Source organism: Dryobates pubescens, chromosome Z, assembly GCF_014839835.1.
Source record: "Dryobates pubescens isolate bDryPub1 chromosome Z, bDryPub1.pri, whole genome shotgun sequence".
Taxonomy (NCBI): Eukaryota; Metazoa; Chordata; class Aves; order Piciformes; family Picidae; genus Dryobates; species Dryobates pubescens.
Genome location: NC_071657.1, coordinates 11882257 through 11898902, shown reverse-complemented (window position 1 = coordinate 11898902; position 16646 = coordinate 11882257). Strand labels below are relative to the sequence as shown.

The following is a 16646-nucleotide window of genomic DNA, read 5'->3' as shown; positions in this document are numbered from 1 at the left end:
ATTAGCCACAATGCCTCCTACAGAGCATCACCTGCCACTCCTGTGAAGGAGCAACTCTTTACATTTTGTAAGCACCTTTGCACTACTGACCTTTGCTTGACTGAGTAGTGGAGCAGGTTTATAATGCCACCCATGCAGTACCCTGCTGCTAAACATACTGAGTTTTGTTCTGGTTATTAAACCATCCTCCTACCTACTGTATTATTTTCTTTCTCACTTTTCTCACTGTTACAAAGAATGAACTTGTTAATACATCATACCATTGAAACACAAGAATAGTGTCTTCTGCCATAGGACTCACTTTACCTTCATTGACTCGGAGTACAATATATATTCCCTAAGCACAGGCAGGAAGTCTTCTGTCATTTCTTCACTAAGTTCTTCAAGAGCTGTGCAGCAGTTCCCAATACAGGCAGACACTCCTTCCAGTGGCTCTGATAGCTCAACCTCCAGCCCTCCCCAGGTTGAATAAACAGGTCCATACTCTCGCAGTTCCACCAAGTATTCTGCAAGAGGCAGGTGGAAATGTGGATTAACAGAGTAAGAGTGAGGCTCAAGGATCTGCAAGAACTCATACCAAACAGGAGAAGCTACATGCCAAGCTTAGCAAATATTAACTCCCTGAGGAGTTAGGTCTTGTATTGCATTAGCATCTTAAAAGACACAGCTGCAGAGGTGACAGGCCCAAGATGACTCCTGCTTAACTCCCAATTTGTACAAGCTTCCAATACAAATACACTTGCATCTGTGCAGTAGCCAAAGTAATTTTTTTAAACATATGTAAAACTTGGCTCTACTAAGAGAGGTCTGTAAAGGTTATCATCATCGAGGAATTCCATCTGTACTCCACCAGATGGAATCTATAGGTTTTTCCTCCTCCTAAAAGTCTTTCTAAAAATTACTCTAGTGTGAAAGCAAGTTGATATAACAACCAGAGCAAATTAAAAAAAAAAAAAAAAAAAAGGGAGAGTTGAGCTAATATAAGATACTGTGTTAGGCTTTGGGCCAGTTTTAAAGCTCTATGAGACGCTAGAAATTTGCTCTATGTGTGGCTCCTTACAGTCCAGAATTACTGACACATGTTGTCTCGGTTGTGTCATCAAACAGAACATGATACAGAGCACTCAGTTCTTACAACCTTGGGTCCTTACCCAACTGTTCCTTGATAATCCGTTGTGCTATTCTGTCAATGGTACCAAGCTTTAGAGAGAACGTGTCTAAATATTCCCCAATGGCTGCAAACTCCAGTGGTCGACTTCTTAATTTGTAGCCTCCTGTGACATACTTGACAGACTCCCCCATCTTTGACAGCAATGCCATTCCTTGCTTTTTATAGGCATTAAGATCCTGGGAAGTTAAGGGGTGGGGGGAAATAAATATTTCCGTTAGATGCTGGAAGATTAATACAGTGAAGAATACTTTCCAGACAAGACAAAATCTTGCGAAGAGATTAATATGTGACAACGAGTCCTGAACAAAACCTCACTTTGTACAAGCTGTACAGCTGACCACAGTTTCAAGACTATATCTGGAGACAAGATATACAGCAGAATGGTATAAAGTACAGCACAAATAAATGGTCCACCTTTGCACATGACCAAGACTGCCACATTCCCGTTTGTCACTTGGGAAGCAGTGATATTAACAGCTCTGTTTCCATCAATACTGTACTATTCATGCCACTCATCCACACATACTTACGCCAAAGCTCACAGTATTAGCCTTATGCAAACGTATCAGGTGGCTCTGGTGACCTGGCACAGAGCTACATAGCTCATATGTATTTGGTCAGCAGTTAGTTAGAAGACAGGACAAGACTGTACAGAGAAAGAGCATAGCACAGGGAGACTAGCACAGCCATGTCGCCTACACAGACAGCTCAAATTTCCTGCACTTCAGAGGTTTGAAGAAAAAAAATAAATAATCAAAATTCAGAAATATCTATGTGAGGAAGATTGTTTGCCTACAAGTTCCAGGGGATTTCACATTGCCACCTCGTCAGAAAAAAAGACACAACTGGTTTTAGACGAAACACTGTCCATTCTGCATTTCATTCCTTCCAGCAGGGGTCATTATTCAACACCTCAGAACAGGCTATCCTACGCAGCCTGAGGAAGAGACGTTTGAAAACCAGACAGACCTGTAGAGGTCAAGAATCCAGACAGAGTATTGCAGCCTAGGCTAACAGCTTAAGTGTTCTCAAAAATAAATAAATAAAATAGAACAGCCCTTTTCAAAACACATGTTATTCTGAAAGCTTGCACATAAATCAAATGCAAATCTGATTAAGAGAAGATGACATCTCAGCATCTGCTATAATTTTGAACTAAGTCTGCATTTAAATGAGGTGGTTCCTTGACTCTTGTGTTGTGCCTGCCTTAAGCACTACCTGCAGACAGGCACCAGAAAACCACCTTTTAACTCAATGTTATTCACACACACTTCAAGCATTTTGGTGTGTTACTAGTCCAAACAGTGAACTCAAAGAAAGGTTTGTTTCTTTCTTCCAGCTGGGAGGTGGCCTCATGTCATTCTGCAGTAAATAAACTCTGAAGTCTTAGCACATGGACACCTCACTGCTGCAATACAGCAAGTTCCAACACTAGACACAGACAGAAAAAGATGTTTCTCTTTTCCTCAGCCTTCCAGAATTCTTTGTATTCTCAAGGCAAACCCTGCCCAAGGCTAAGGATAAAGACTGTACCACTTACTTTACAGGGGGCAGGAGAAGATGACTAAGCAGCTAAGAAAGCTGCATCAATCTTTGGCAGCTGAAAAGCTATTTGTCATTTAACTAACTAAGTGCTAAACAAATTCTGCATTTCTGGCTTGTTTCAGGAGTTAAGTTTACCATGGACTTTTGAGAAAGAAAAGGGAACTGGAGACCAAGTCTCACATCACCAGCAAGCATAATTTAAGCTTATTTCAAGTTCATGCTGTCACATTTGAGTGAGTTAGTACAATGTGACATCAGAAAGATGTGCTTCCACATCCCACCTGACTTATCAGGTCAAAACCAAGCATGACTGTAGGTCCTCCTAGTCTTATTTAAAAAGCAATTCAAAAGACATCCAGCGAAAATTGCACTGCTGCTGGATGAGTCACACAGAAGATGAGCATGAAGTTGTTGATGGAGAACAAATAAGAATGAGGTCTTCATGCTTAGCTGAGAGGACAACAAGCAAAAGCAGCACAGAAGGCACAGACGAAAAAAAAAGAAAGTTAAGAAAAATTTGCAAGCTTTTGTGCAAGAGACATCTCTCTTCCTTCCCAGAAGAGGATTTTACAAACTCCACAGAGTTTTCTAAATTCAGAACCTCTCTTGCATCAGAGGAGTATGCTCTAGACACAGGGATACAAAAATCAAACATGTCTGGAGAACTGAATTTATGAATCTGCAGACCACCTCCCCATTCCTTCAAGCAAAGGGAATTCATACAGTTGTGACACTTAGGGGTCTATCACACACCACACTTGGGGTCCCCAGCAACTCAGGGGTTTTAAGGAAAGCTCTGATCTGCACATGTAGTTTTATTAACGCCTTTTAACCTTTGTTTCAAGAGACCTGCAAAGGTACCTGGCTCTGTTGTCCCTGACAATGACTGTGTTTGGAAGTCACCGGCTTACCTTGGCTGTGAGAAACACGTTGAAATGCTCATTAAATGAAAGCACTGGGTGATCAGTTATTCTCTTCAAGAATTTGTCTAAAGCCTTCCTCCTCGTCTCCACGAACTCTTCAGAAAAGCGATCGACAACGCCTTTCACCACAAATTTCTCAGGAAGAGGCTGTCAGAGACAAGCAAAATATCTTAGAATTAAGAGACCAAAAACTTGCTCTGCTATTTGGAAACATATAAAGCAATTAAACCCCAGTCTTAACAGGAACTGAAATACTGATGCAAGGCCTGCTCCAAATTATCCTTGATCTGCTCTGGACTCATACCAGCAACTCTGAGTGGCTTCAGCACAGGCAGCAATCACACTTCTAGTGTAGCTCAGGGTGTTCTCCTCTGCCAGTACCCATGTTCAAGCTTCAGCTCTAGACAAGACTGCAAAGAGGCACTCTATTCACTACAACAATGCCTGCACACACACCACCACCCTTCTTCATGTTGAAACAAGGCTGCTCCATCCAAGGAAACTCAGAAAACTTAGTCATTTCACTTATTCTTTTCCCTTCCATTCTGAACAGGAGCTCTAAATTGTTCAGAGTCCTTCTCTGTAAAGCCGATTGTCTGAACAAAGGCAAATGAGCAGGCCTGACACAGGCTGCAGTCCTCCTGAAGCTCTTGCACACTTGGTCACCTACCACAGTAAAAATTCCTGAGAACATCTATGTAAATGACAAAGGTCTGCCAACAGCTATACTCCATTTTACGTCTATTTCAACTCTACCAGTTCATCTATGCAGTTTAGCTTAAGATGCAAGCCCAAGTCTGCCTCCAGGTTTGCTGGTTCCGCAGTCCCTCCTGTTACACTTAGACTCCAGATTTCATAGTAAAGCTTCAGAGGGATGGTACCTCCTCAAGCTTCAGTCTGGTTACTCTCAGCTCTACCACTCAAACTGCTTTTGTTCTCTCCAGACAGCATGGGCTCTAAGACAAATACCAGTTTTAAAACCGTTTTGCTTTCTATTCTTGTGAAACAGTCTGTACAGACTGATAATGTGCTTGCTCTTGGGCTAGCAAACAGCCATTTTCACTCACTTCAGGAATCAGAATTCTACTCTGGAATTTGTGAAAAAAAGTACTTCAAAAGAAAGAAAAATAAAATGGTGTGTGCATATGCCTTTCCCATCATACCCTAGCTGATGTGGGATGAACATGAAGATTCCACCTCCTAAAAAAAACCAAACAACCCAGCCAGCATTACTTAACTTCAATACAGCTACCCTTCATTCACTATGATTTAATTCTTGTAATTTAAGACTTACTATGCTTAGCATTCAGAACTAGTTAAACCAGTGGAAGGTACACTCCAATTAGACTTCAGAAGAATAATGCTTAGTGCAGTAGTCTTCAGGGAGGAAGAAACTCTCCTGCTTTGTAAACTTCAGCTGTGACTCTGTACTGTAGGAAATCACTACCTCAGCACCATGGCAGGAGGAAAACAACAAGTTGGAAGACTAAAGAACCCTGATTCAAGCAAACATATGCAAACCAGCACTGAAAAATCATGTAAGTTTGAGCATTTGAGACTCACAAAAGGGCGCACCTCCATTTGAGAGACCTCTGCCATTTGACATGGTTTTAGCTACAGCATTACAGTCCTTTACATTTCAGGACTTTGGAGGTCCATCCCAAGCAGTCAACAACTGACATTCTGCTTTAACTGTATGCTACTTATACACCTTATAGTCTTCCAGCTTAATAGTCTACTTTTCACTGCTGAGACATGTGGGCAGACTCCACTGCAGTCAGAAATTACCTTAAGTATCCTAACACTACCAGCCAAAGACAAGATCCTTGGCCATGTTACACCAAAAACTAGAGTAGGCTATCTTTCTAACCTAGAAAGGGATCTGAGAGCATTTTTACCATTGTTTGAAGGCACAGGTTAAAACAAGTTTCAGATCATAAAAGTAAACAAAGAACCAAACAAAGTGAAAATCAGCAATCAAAGAGATTAAGAGCAACACATACTCAGTTTAGTTTGGGGTCCTAAATATAGGCTATCATGACTCACAGTACTCAGAAGATACATAATTTGTTACAGGGAGATTTTAGATATACTTGCAATACCTGGATTGGGAAGACAACCCCCTTTTGATATTTTGCTAATTCAGGACTCCAGGGATTGCAGTATCTTTGGTTACAAATATAGATACTCTCAGGTCGGCCTGAAACATCTTCTCAGAATACACTTGGGCCACAGTGCACCAGAAACTGCCTTTAGCTTCTATTCCCCATCTGCTTCTAGGCAATAAATACATCAAGCGTTCAGCAGTCTCCCACCATATTACTGCATGGAGAAGATTAATAGGAAATTCCATAACTACTAACTTGTGCATAGACAAATAAGGGCAGTGCATCCTTATGCTTAAGAGAGGCACTTAAGAGACTGCCTTGTTAAGCAGTTTCACGTTCAGCATTAAAGCCACTTGTGCCAAATATGCCTGTGTGCAACAAATTCCAGATCATAGCAAACCAGCTTGATTCCCTGGCTGTGACTCACCTTCCGCTACTCGACTATTATTTATCACCTTGCAAGCCTTCAGACAGGGCTGGCAGACTGTTAGTACATTTAACAATCTGTAGAAGCTTCACCTCAGTAGTTCCAGCTGTTCAGGGAGAAAAGCGGGTCTGGGCAGCTAGCGCATTAACCTTGTGTCTCCACCTTACCCCTGCAAGCCCACTCTCTCTCTTCTCCTTACCCCTTGGTATACATATTTGCTGCCAGTTAGTGGTGTCACAAGATTTTTTTGAAGCATTTCTTATCTTTGAGAGACTGAGCTATTGTTCCACTTCAGAGGCAAGCCCCAAAGCAATCAAACACTTCAACAGCTCTCTACTGTGGAACTGAATACTTCTCACATAGCCTAATCCTTGCTCAGAGAGGGAGAAGCAGAGAAACTCCCCCCACCAGCCCCAGATGGGTAAGGTAAGGGGTGCTATCAGAATTTCCCAAAAATCACTTCCTACAGGCCTTTTAAAAATTTGTTCAAGAGAGTATCAGATCATATAAAGTGATCAGGCTACCAGCTTCAGTAACCAGAAGGGGTGCAGTAGTCTAGTTAATCTCGTTAAGTAAACTTCTGACTGCTGCAGGTATGCAAATAAATCTTAGCCTCTGGCTTGGTAGCTAAGTCTGCACTATTAAGTGCTAACACCGATAGCTTTAAAATACTCTCTTTAAAACCAGCTCAAAAGGGCATCTTGAAAACTAACTGATACTAGTCCCTGAAATACCTATGTGGCTTTTCACAAACTTAAGATACTTAGAAATCTAGGTGCAGTAATTGAGCAAATAGATAAAGCATATTCCATTAAGCCACAACAAATGCAGTCATCACACGTACAGGCTGCAGAGCTCACCTCTCAGGTTTGTAAGAGAGTAGAAGACAACAAGTATTTGAACCTCAAATATCCCCTAAGTATCACCCTCAGAAGACAGATATAGACTGTCCTTAACAGATTCTTGCTTACTACCTACGGGAATGAGATGTGTTGGCTGAGACTCTTCCAGCTTGTTTCTCAACCAGTCAAAGTCTTGGTACCGCCGGCGGACAGAATACTCTGGCAAATCAAACTCTGCTCGTGTGGTCTGCAAGAGAAAAAAATAGGATGTGCTTAGTTTGCACCAAACCCTCAGAACTCAGTATTTAGCAGCAAATGCAGCTTTCAGTAGATGTTCCTGCCCAGGGGAGGGAGACTGGAGCTATAACCTTTAAGATACCTTACATTCTATTTGGATTCCACCCAAACCATTCCATGATGGTATGAAGTGCAGTACAGCCATCACTGGCAGGGATGAGCCAGAAAACACTTGCATGGAGACTCCATCATGACAATTATCTTTGCAGCAGATCAGAGAAAGATTCTCTGATTCAGGCAGTGGGAAAGCCAAGATTACCACAAAACAAAAATAGTGTACTTGGAGCTGACATGTTCTTTATGATCTTTTTGTATTTCATTCTATATTCCACTCAGATAACCTTTATGGGATGAGTCTGTAGAGGACAATATTGTGCATTATGTTAATCTCTTGGCAGTTACCTGGTTGTGAAAAAGACCATATGAAAACTTCACTCAAGGCAGAACTACTTTAGCCATCAAGAGTTTAAAGCAAAGACACCCAATGACTTGTGTATTCTATGACATGCATAAACCAGGTGAAAAACAAAAATGTTTCACCACCATAGCATATTCCAGTAGTGACAGGCCTATCACACTCCTTCATAGTTAAAAGATTAGCACTGCTAGGTTTGAGGGGGAGGGAAAAAAAAGTTTTCTTGATTTCTGAGAAGAAACAACGAGTTTGTCTCATCAAGTTTGTGTACACCTGAGTAAAAATATTAGTACATGAAGTTAAATAGTTCAGAAGTTTTCGTTAAGGGCAGGGGAGTTAAAGCTGCAATTCCCAGTTTGAGACAGATGGTAAGCATGCAGAGGAAATGTTTTACCCATAGCCTGGCAAGCTGACTGCATGAAGCTGCTTGCACAGCACATACTGCAACTACCTAATGAAACTGTACCAACTAGGAGTTTCTGCTACAAAGTCTGGTGTTGCAACAGCCCCGATTGCACAGTAGGCGAGCGTTATTTCCCATTGAGAAGCACATCTCAGGGAAGCATAGATTGTTATACCTAGCCACGTGGCATTAAGACCACCTTGTAACAAAGGTGATGCTGCAGCACCAGCACACTACATAAACTTGTGCCCAGGGCCAGATTGCTTTCCTGCTCCTCGCCATTAAAGCTACCTGCTAAATTCCAGCAAAGACTTATTTATTGGATTTATTTGCACTCTGACAGCAATTGCTACATATTTGGGCAGAGTCAGTCAGCAGCTTTTAACTGCAGTCCACCTTTTCAGTTGCTCTCCAGGAGGCTCTATCTCTTCAGTAATTGCACATTACTCCCACCAGTCCCCCACTGGAAATCTTGTGCCAGTTCTATACCAGAAATCATTCCAGGAGGAAACCAGCAGCCTTAGCACACTACTGACAAAACGGTAGCTCTAGTATATTACAAACAGCATGTTAAAGTGGTATTGCCTATGAAATGGCTTGGTTTATAGAAAAGGAAGACAGAAAAGAAGCAATTAAGCTCACCTCTTCTTCTCCTTTGACCTACTAGCTATGGTAAGAGATGCACACTTTAGTCCATGGACTAACATAATGAATGCTCACCAGTGGAGCAGGTCTGTTTGTAGATGAAAGACTACCAAGACGAAGGTATCCGCTGCAGATTCAAGCTTCACTCTGCTACACTAAAGTAATGCTAACTCATTTAATGTACTAAGAGCACCACTCTATAAATGAAACTCGAAATTCATATGAACCATTTTCACTTGTTTTGAGGGAACTGTGTTACACTTGACTAAGAAAATTCACTGACATTAGGCAGCCCTCATTAGCCAGCAGTGCCGACCGCTTTGCCCTCTTAATAGGGCAGCTACAGCTCAGCCTTGCAGGAGATGACTTAACACTAAAAGAAAGTAACAACTCAGTAGTAGAGAGAGCTTTTGTGAGGTGGCTGTCACTGGGCAAATGCCTCTTAGAAGAGGCTGGGCACACTGAATGAGAGTAATTGGGATGTATCCACACTACAGTGTTTTATCCTGCAGCATGAGGATGAATGTGAAGTCTCCCTACTACTAAGAACCTTATCAACCAGTATTCTGCTGAAAGTTAAGGAAAACTGGTATTGGCAGCATAGGTACTATTTGGTCTAGAAATGGGAAAGCAGGAGAAGTCCCAGAGCACAAACTTGACATGAGTTATCGTTCACCACTAGCAAACTGCTCCTGCTGCCACCACACCACAAACAGATTTGCAAAGTTTCCCATGTATCAGGTTTTGTTCCTCAGAGGGAGGCAGATGAAATACATCACGGTCATTAGCATTTCAGTGTTTGCTGTACAGGCTGTCAAATTTAGACAGAAAATAAGCTTTTAAAAGACTATTTGGACAGAACATAGGGGTCCTTCAAAAGTTTTTTTCACCTTACTAACACTAAAAGAATTTGGATCTCAGATCAAACTCTTCATTAGCTTAGCACAAGTTATTTTTTCCAGGCTGCACACGAAAGGAAGACGGTCTTGACACCATTCAGGAACAGTAAGTGAAATGTCTGTGGTTTTGATAGCTGAATTCCCCCAGCTTTCTTAGGATTCATAAATCTCATCTTGCAAGGATATGCATCTATCCCAAAAGAAGCTAAAAACTTAACACAGCAGATCTCAACTTCCCAAAAAATAATGGGCAAGGCATTTCCAGGGATTTATCGAAGATAGCAGCACAGTTCCACTAAGGAAGCACTGCAGCATTCAGTTTTACTTGCTGCAAAGAAGGCAGGGTTGCAGACATTTTTACCTCTGTTAGAATAGTTTTGGCTTGAGGCAATATTATGGCAACCAGTAAGTCCTGGTCTTGTGCAAGATTCTTGTCTTTCAAGAAAGAAGTTAATAGTCAAATCTAAAGATAGCCTGTGATAAAGTATTTTTGACCCTAGTTCTGGCTTCTTACTCACTACACCTGATTACGGATTCCCCTCCATGTTACTATTTAAACTGAAGCAACAATCTTAACTAGCAAAAGAGAAGAATGGCAGGGAGAGAAAGGAACACAGATGGAGATGCTGCTTTTCATAGCAAGGAGGTTTTCAGCATAACTCCTTCTAGGATCTCTGTTTGTTGAAACCTTTTGAGTAGCATTCCAATAGTTCCAATAGCACTGCTATGTGCAGCAAGCAGGGGGGAAAAGTAGCTATCCCTGCCTCCTCAACATCCAGACCCACCAGAGAAATCCTAGCAGCCCTTTGCAGCCTTTGCAAGGCTGTGAAGGTGGTGGTTAGGAAGGTACAGCTTTACACTGATGATAGTAGCAAGGTCTGCTGTACAACTGTAACCTAGAACCTGAAGGTACAAGCATCAGCACATTGTCATCACTGTCTAGGAATTAATCCTAGACAGCTTTTTTGCCATGTTTAGTTACTGTTTCCAGCTAGGACAGCTAATTGGGCAAAGAGCTTGGCAAAGAGGCATTGATTGTGGGGTGAGACGGACCCTTAATACCCTTAGCCTTCCAAACTCATCACTCTTTAAACAGTAGATAGTGCTAGAGGCTAACCAGAATTTTACAGGAATAAACCTGAAGAGTTGAAGCTCTCAAGCTGATAAGAATAAATTATGTACTGTTTCACAACAGTATTTTAATACTGTGATATAGCAGATTTATGTGCTACAACAAATATTAACAGGTAGGCATACAAAAAAAATAAAAGTACAGGGTGAGAAAGCTGCATCTTATTTTGTGCTTCCAGTAGCTCTTGATTATATAACAGCTGGAAGATAAGTTGCTCCATCTACATTAGTTTCCTACAATACTCCTTAATCTTAACTACTACAAAATGCTAACATGTTTAGCGCAACAAAGAATAACAGACTTATATTATGTGTGCAGTACAAGCTAGCAACTATTTCAAAGAAACCACATTTTTCTCCTGTGCAGCCTGAAAGTGGAGCTTTCTGGAACTCACTGTGGCCTGTAAAGACTTCCTTATCTCAAAGAATATAGTACCACCTAAGTGGGCCAGAGGAATGCTAATCTTTCCAGACAACTGGATCAAGTGTATTCCTAGAGAAGTTAGAGAACACTGAAAAGTATTGGGTAACTATAAGTGCCCAAAACAGATGTCAGTATCACCTGGGAGCTAATACTAACAAGAATGAGCTAGCTACTAAAATGTTCCAGTTGAATGCAGTGGACTTCTCAGATCACTCTATTACTGTCATTAGATTGCATTAAATGATTGAACTACAACGACACTGAAAAAAAAAGCCTCTATCATATATTTTTGGCAGGCAGTAGCATTCTTAGGCGAATTAGTTTTAGCAGCAGTTACAACTGCAGCCTTCTGTACCAACATAGAATGGAAGCTAGTTTACAGCTGAGGATCACAACCACAACTTAGATAAGTGGCTGACAAAGTGTGGTAAACACTGAATTTTAAATATTTCAGAAAAGGGCAGGCAAAATGTGAAAATGTGATTAACAGAGCAACAACAAGGCACATTCTCCTTCAGGGTAGGAAACTCAAACCAAATGGGTGTCAGATTACTTTATATGAACAAACTTCAGAGTTAATGAAAGAAACTCGCCTTGCAAGTTTAAAAACAATCCTATTTAAGAGTCAGAGACTCTTGAACAGTTTTGCATAGTTTCACATGCTGAAGTATTAACTGTTCTACTGAAAGAAGTCACAACTTCAACATATTCACAAGGTACTGAAAGGCACTAAATTCATGTCCTTCGAGATAAGGAAATACAATGCAAGGCACAGAATGCATTCTAGAAGACTGACTCCCCCCTCCTTCCCCCCCCCCCCCCCCCCCCCCAGAAAAAAAGGTATATAAAATTACTAGGCAACAAAAACTACTAGCAACAAGAAAAATGTTGCTTTATACCTTTGTTGTAACCCTGTAAGTGATATATGTCTCCATTGTGCACACGTGTTTTTTGGGATCATCAACAGTAACAAAGAGGTCTCTAGTTTCTCCATCAAAGTCATCATCCAGCTGCAGTCTGTTGAGGAGAGATGAGGAGGAAGCTGGGCTAGAAGTGTCCACAGGTGTGCCATTGGGTAGACTAAGATCCTGCATGGGAGAGGAAAAAACAGTAAGTTTTTAATGGCAAGGAGATTCTCCGTCAAGCACAGCATTCCCAGATTGTACTGGCAAGCTTCACTGATACATTACAACAGTTATGTTTTTCAGCAGCTTCAAGAATCATGCTGTTGGAGGACACCTGAGCAGTCCCCTGGGCTTTGAGCATTAGATTGTTCTACTGTTCCAAAAGCTGAAGATATAGCACAGTCCCAACACCTCCCCTTTGTATGGTACAACCTGGTGTCTATTCATGAAGTGTAAGTATTGCTGAGCTTGCAGTTCGTGGTGAGACTGAACCAACTTAGACCCTGAAGGAAAACAACCAACCAAACACCTAGGCAAATCAAGAGATCTTATTGTAAGATCAGCTTCAGGCAAACTGGTAACAGTTCAGTTGTCTGGAATGCAGTCAACATTTGCCTCTGGAGACTCCTATGTAGAATCATTTTGGTTGGAGAAGACCTTCAGTCCAAACATTGACCTAAGACCACCATGGCCATTAAACCTCATCCCGAAGTTCCATGTCCACACATTTCTTGAACACATCCAACAACTCCACCACCTCCCCAGACAACCTATACCAATGCCTGACCACTTCTCAGAGAAATTTTTTCTAATATCCAACCTAAATGGCACAATTTCAGGCCATTTCTTCTCACCCTATCACCTGACAGTAGAAAGAGAAGACTTACATTAGAGACATCCCATCCAGTCCATTAATTTCCAGCTGCAGTCACAAATTAAATTGCCATCCCTGCACAAGACAACAGTCACCAACCATCCACTCCAGCATCCATGCACACATCTTTCAGAGCCCTAAGGTAAACAGAAATACTGGGTTTTGCCCAAAGAGGTGTTTGTTTGCACCCTCCTAACTCCACAAGTATCCTCCAGTGCCTAGGGAAGATGGGCCAAAAGAACCAGCAAGTAGCTATTTTAGGGAAAGATGCACAAGAGTTTGGAAAGCTTCTAATTCCTTGAAACTGACTCAGCAGCAGAGAAAAAAACCTTCAACTTCATAGCCAGCTTGAAGGCGATTCCCACACCTTCAAGTCTCACACTTGGATAAAGTACTCCATACAACTAATGGTTACTCCACTTGGTATAAATATCACAGTAATTTCAGGTGTTGCCTGCTCTTGCTTTGTAGCAGAGGGGGCTGACAGCATGGGACAAGTTGTGGGATATATAGGAATATGACAACAGTATCAGAAAGTCCTAGAGATCCACATCCCTCCTTTACTGGGAGGAGGGGTTTCATTTAACTACTAGCAGCACAAAACTGGATTTACCCAGTGTTTCCCTTGTAAGGACAAAGGTTTCTCTGGCTGCCAGACAAACATTACTAATAAGCAGTACATTAACTACAAGTTTTAGTTTTAGAATTACTGCTTAGCTGCAGCTTCACACAGTCTTTGAGTGGTTACATTAAATGTGTAATCTTAGCAAAGCAATCCCGTTTGAGTAAGATCCTCTTCATTCATCAGTATTCCTCATACAATTGTGGTTTATGTTCCAACTGGACAAGTCTTCAAAAGAAGTTCCTCTTTGTTCAAAGCTTCAGAAGTACAGGTGACAGCTTCCAGTTAAAGCTATGTACAAAGATCTGACTTTGACAACATCTGAGAACAGGACTAAGTTCCTACCAGTCTTTGTCACAAGACCATCACAGGAGTGCTGGGATTTTGCAGATAGCCCTCTGCCTGTTGCAGTCCTGCCAGAGGGCTGCCTTAGGGAGTGAGGGAGAATAATGCTTCAGTCTTGACATTTTGGGAAAGGGGTAATGAAAAATCACTGTCTACCAGAAGGGCGAGATGCATTCCTCCACCTAGTGCTCAGAAGTGGTTGCCAAGAGATGAGAGATTTCAGATTCAACTGGCAAGCGAGCAAGAACTGGAAAATAGGCACTCAACTGCTCTCTTAAAAGGGCAAAAGAGCAGGATGAGGATGGCACAGCTTGCCAGCTCACACATGTGGTAGACAGCTTGAACTACACAAGCATCTGGCTCAGACTTCCTGTAACAGGAGCGAGTACAACAGGAAGAAGCAACACTACAGCAACTCAGCAGATAAGGAGTTCTGTTGGGAGTTACACAGACAGAGTAAGCAGAAGACAGGATAAGAGTAGCATCAGAATGTGGCTTCAGAAAAGTTGTAGTTCATCTATACAGGAGAATCTGTCTGAGTAAAGTGAAAAGCAAAGGAAACCCTCGGACACCACAGTAGCTCTAGACAAATCTGTTCCCATTTCCAAAAGGAAAAGACAGCTCTTCATTGACCATGTGCAATAAGCATTACTTTAAGAACAGATGTGCCAAAAGTGCAGCCAGACAAATTCAATGCTTCCAGTATGGAAACGAACTAACTTGGAGAAACAGCTTAAGCCTGGTTGCACAGGAGATCTCAAAGGCTTGTAACAGAATCCTTCCCAAAAAAAAAAAATTAAAAAGATTTTACAGAGTATGATGAAATCTGCTTAAAATATGAGAACTGCATTAAGGTGTCAGAACCAAAGGAAGAACCAAAGATAGAGCTTGCAATCACTTGCATGAAGTTACCCACTTCACTCACCAGTTCTGTTGGGAGATAACAATAGCATAGTAGCATGTCTTGCACTTTTTAAGCAGGACAGAAGTTTATGAAGGCTAGAAGCCACTTTAACTTGCTTGAATGTATTCATCTTCCTATGGCAGTCTTAAAACAAAGGCTGTGAGTTTTACCTGAGTTCAGCCTCGGATGAAACATCCTAGATCTAGATCAAGAACAAGTAATGTTTCTGGATCACTTCTGGTTAGGAGCAGAAGGACTACTAGCACAGGTGGGTGGAAAGGACACAGGATGTGTCCATTGAAAGTACTGCTGTGCTATACTGTCTCATCTATGATGGCAGTACCCTCCCCTGGCAGGTACAGCTGGCATCATGCCCCACTACTCAGCTAGTTTTCAGGCCAAGTCAAAAGCCAAGTTAGAAGGTAACTATTTGCCCATCTTAATGGGCGAGGCTCCCTAGATAACTGCCCAAGGAACGATGCTAATTACTGGAGAACCTTTGCTTAACAGTCACCAGGATCATCTTGCTGAAGCCTTATGCTATTACTAGAAAGAGGTAGGCTTTGAAGTGTCACAGCAGATGGCCTGGCAATCTAAATTGTCTCAGTCTACAATCCTTTCATCAGAGCACCTCCTCATCATGTTAATTGGTGCTGGATTTCTTCCAAAAGACTTGGGGAATTTTGCAGTTGGGGAAGTAAGACTACATCATCTGTTCTAGCCCGCTTTTACCACAGAAAGATAAGTATGTCCTGCAGAGCCTAGCAGAAAAGGCGATCTGCAGCTATCTGCATTTCTACCTGTTGGTATATTTGTAATAGCCACAGCACTTGAAATATTGAATGGTGTTAACTGTGGGGTTTTATAACAAAGTCCAATTTCACTACCAGCTTCACCTTTAATGCACTAAGTAGCTGCCCATCCACTGGTTTAATCACCTAACTGCATTATCAGAAATCAGCACAATCCAAGTCACAGCAGGTACCTCGCAGTCAAAAAGCTCTTCACAAAAAAGAAAGCCTTTTTGTCACAACTCCTCTTACTCACCATACCATCAGCCTACCACGAATCTCAGCAGTCCCACAACAGGGAGGAAGGCAGGCTGCTTCTGGCAGCCAGGCAGACAGAATGGAGGACAGATTGTGTCAAGACATTCTTCCAACCCAAAGTACTTTATGATTAAAGTCTAAGGAAGTATCTATGAAGACTTCAAGTTTCACAGTTTCTCTAGACTAAAGTGCAAAAATTCTTCAACTCTGCCCCTCATCTCCTCAGGCTAGTCTCATAGTTTTGTTCCTTGCCAAAGAAAGTCAGATGAAGGTATAGCAAGGCCTAGACTACAATCTATGGAAGATAAGACAGTCAGACTCCTTCAGGTTCATGATCTACTGGTTCAGGACTAGACTTCCATGCACACTTGAAGAACCAGACTCTCGGCTCATTCCTACAGATTTTGTAGGACTGCTCAAGACATACAAATTCATGTGCACATGAGATGAGACAACTCTAGTAGCACACATTTGGTATCCTACAGTGCAGGGAAAGCAGAAACTAACTGCTTGTGCTGGAAATCCATGAACCCTGGCAACTACTTGGGCTGCTAAGTGCTAAGGAAGCAGCTCCACATTTTTTCATGTATTATGCAGTCCAAACACTTTGACTAGTTATCCTGGACAGGAACAAATACTGAATATATCAATAAGTTAATTTCATCCAAGCTTAAGATTCAGTCAAATTTTATAAATTTGAAGTCTGCATGCAAGATG

General features: G+C 41.7%; 1 protein-coding gene across 1 annotated transcript in view; it reads right to left on the bottom strand.

Annotated features, from left to right (window-relative positions):
- SNX30 (sorting nexin family member 30) overlaps positions 1–16646 on the bottom strand; it is a 49436-nt gene that overhangs the window by 17881 nt on the left and 14909 nt on the right. The window contains exons 2-6 of the mRNA XM_009902144.2: positions 12130–12318; positions 7153–7263; positions 3628–3786; positions 1152–1347; positions 307–506 (exon numbers count right to left, since the gene is read on the bottom strand). Coding sequence (XP_009900446.2) covers positions 307–506; positions 1152–1347; positions 3628–3786; positions 7153–7263; positions 12130–12318 — 855 coding nt within the window. The remainder of the gene's footprint in view (positions 1–306; positions 507–1151; positions 1348–3627; positions 3787–7152; positions 7264–12129; positions 12319–16646) is intronic.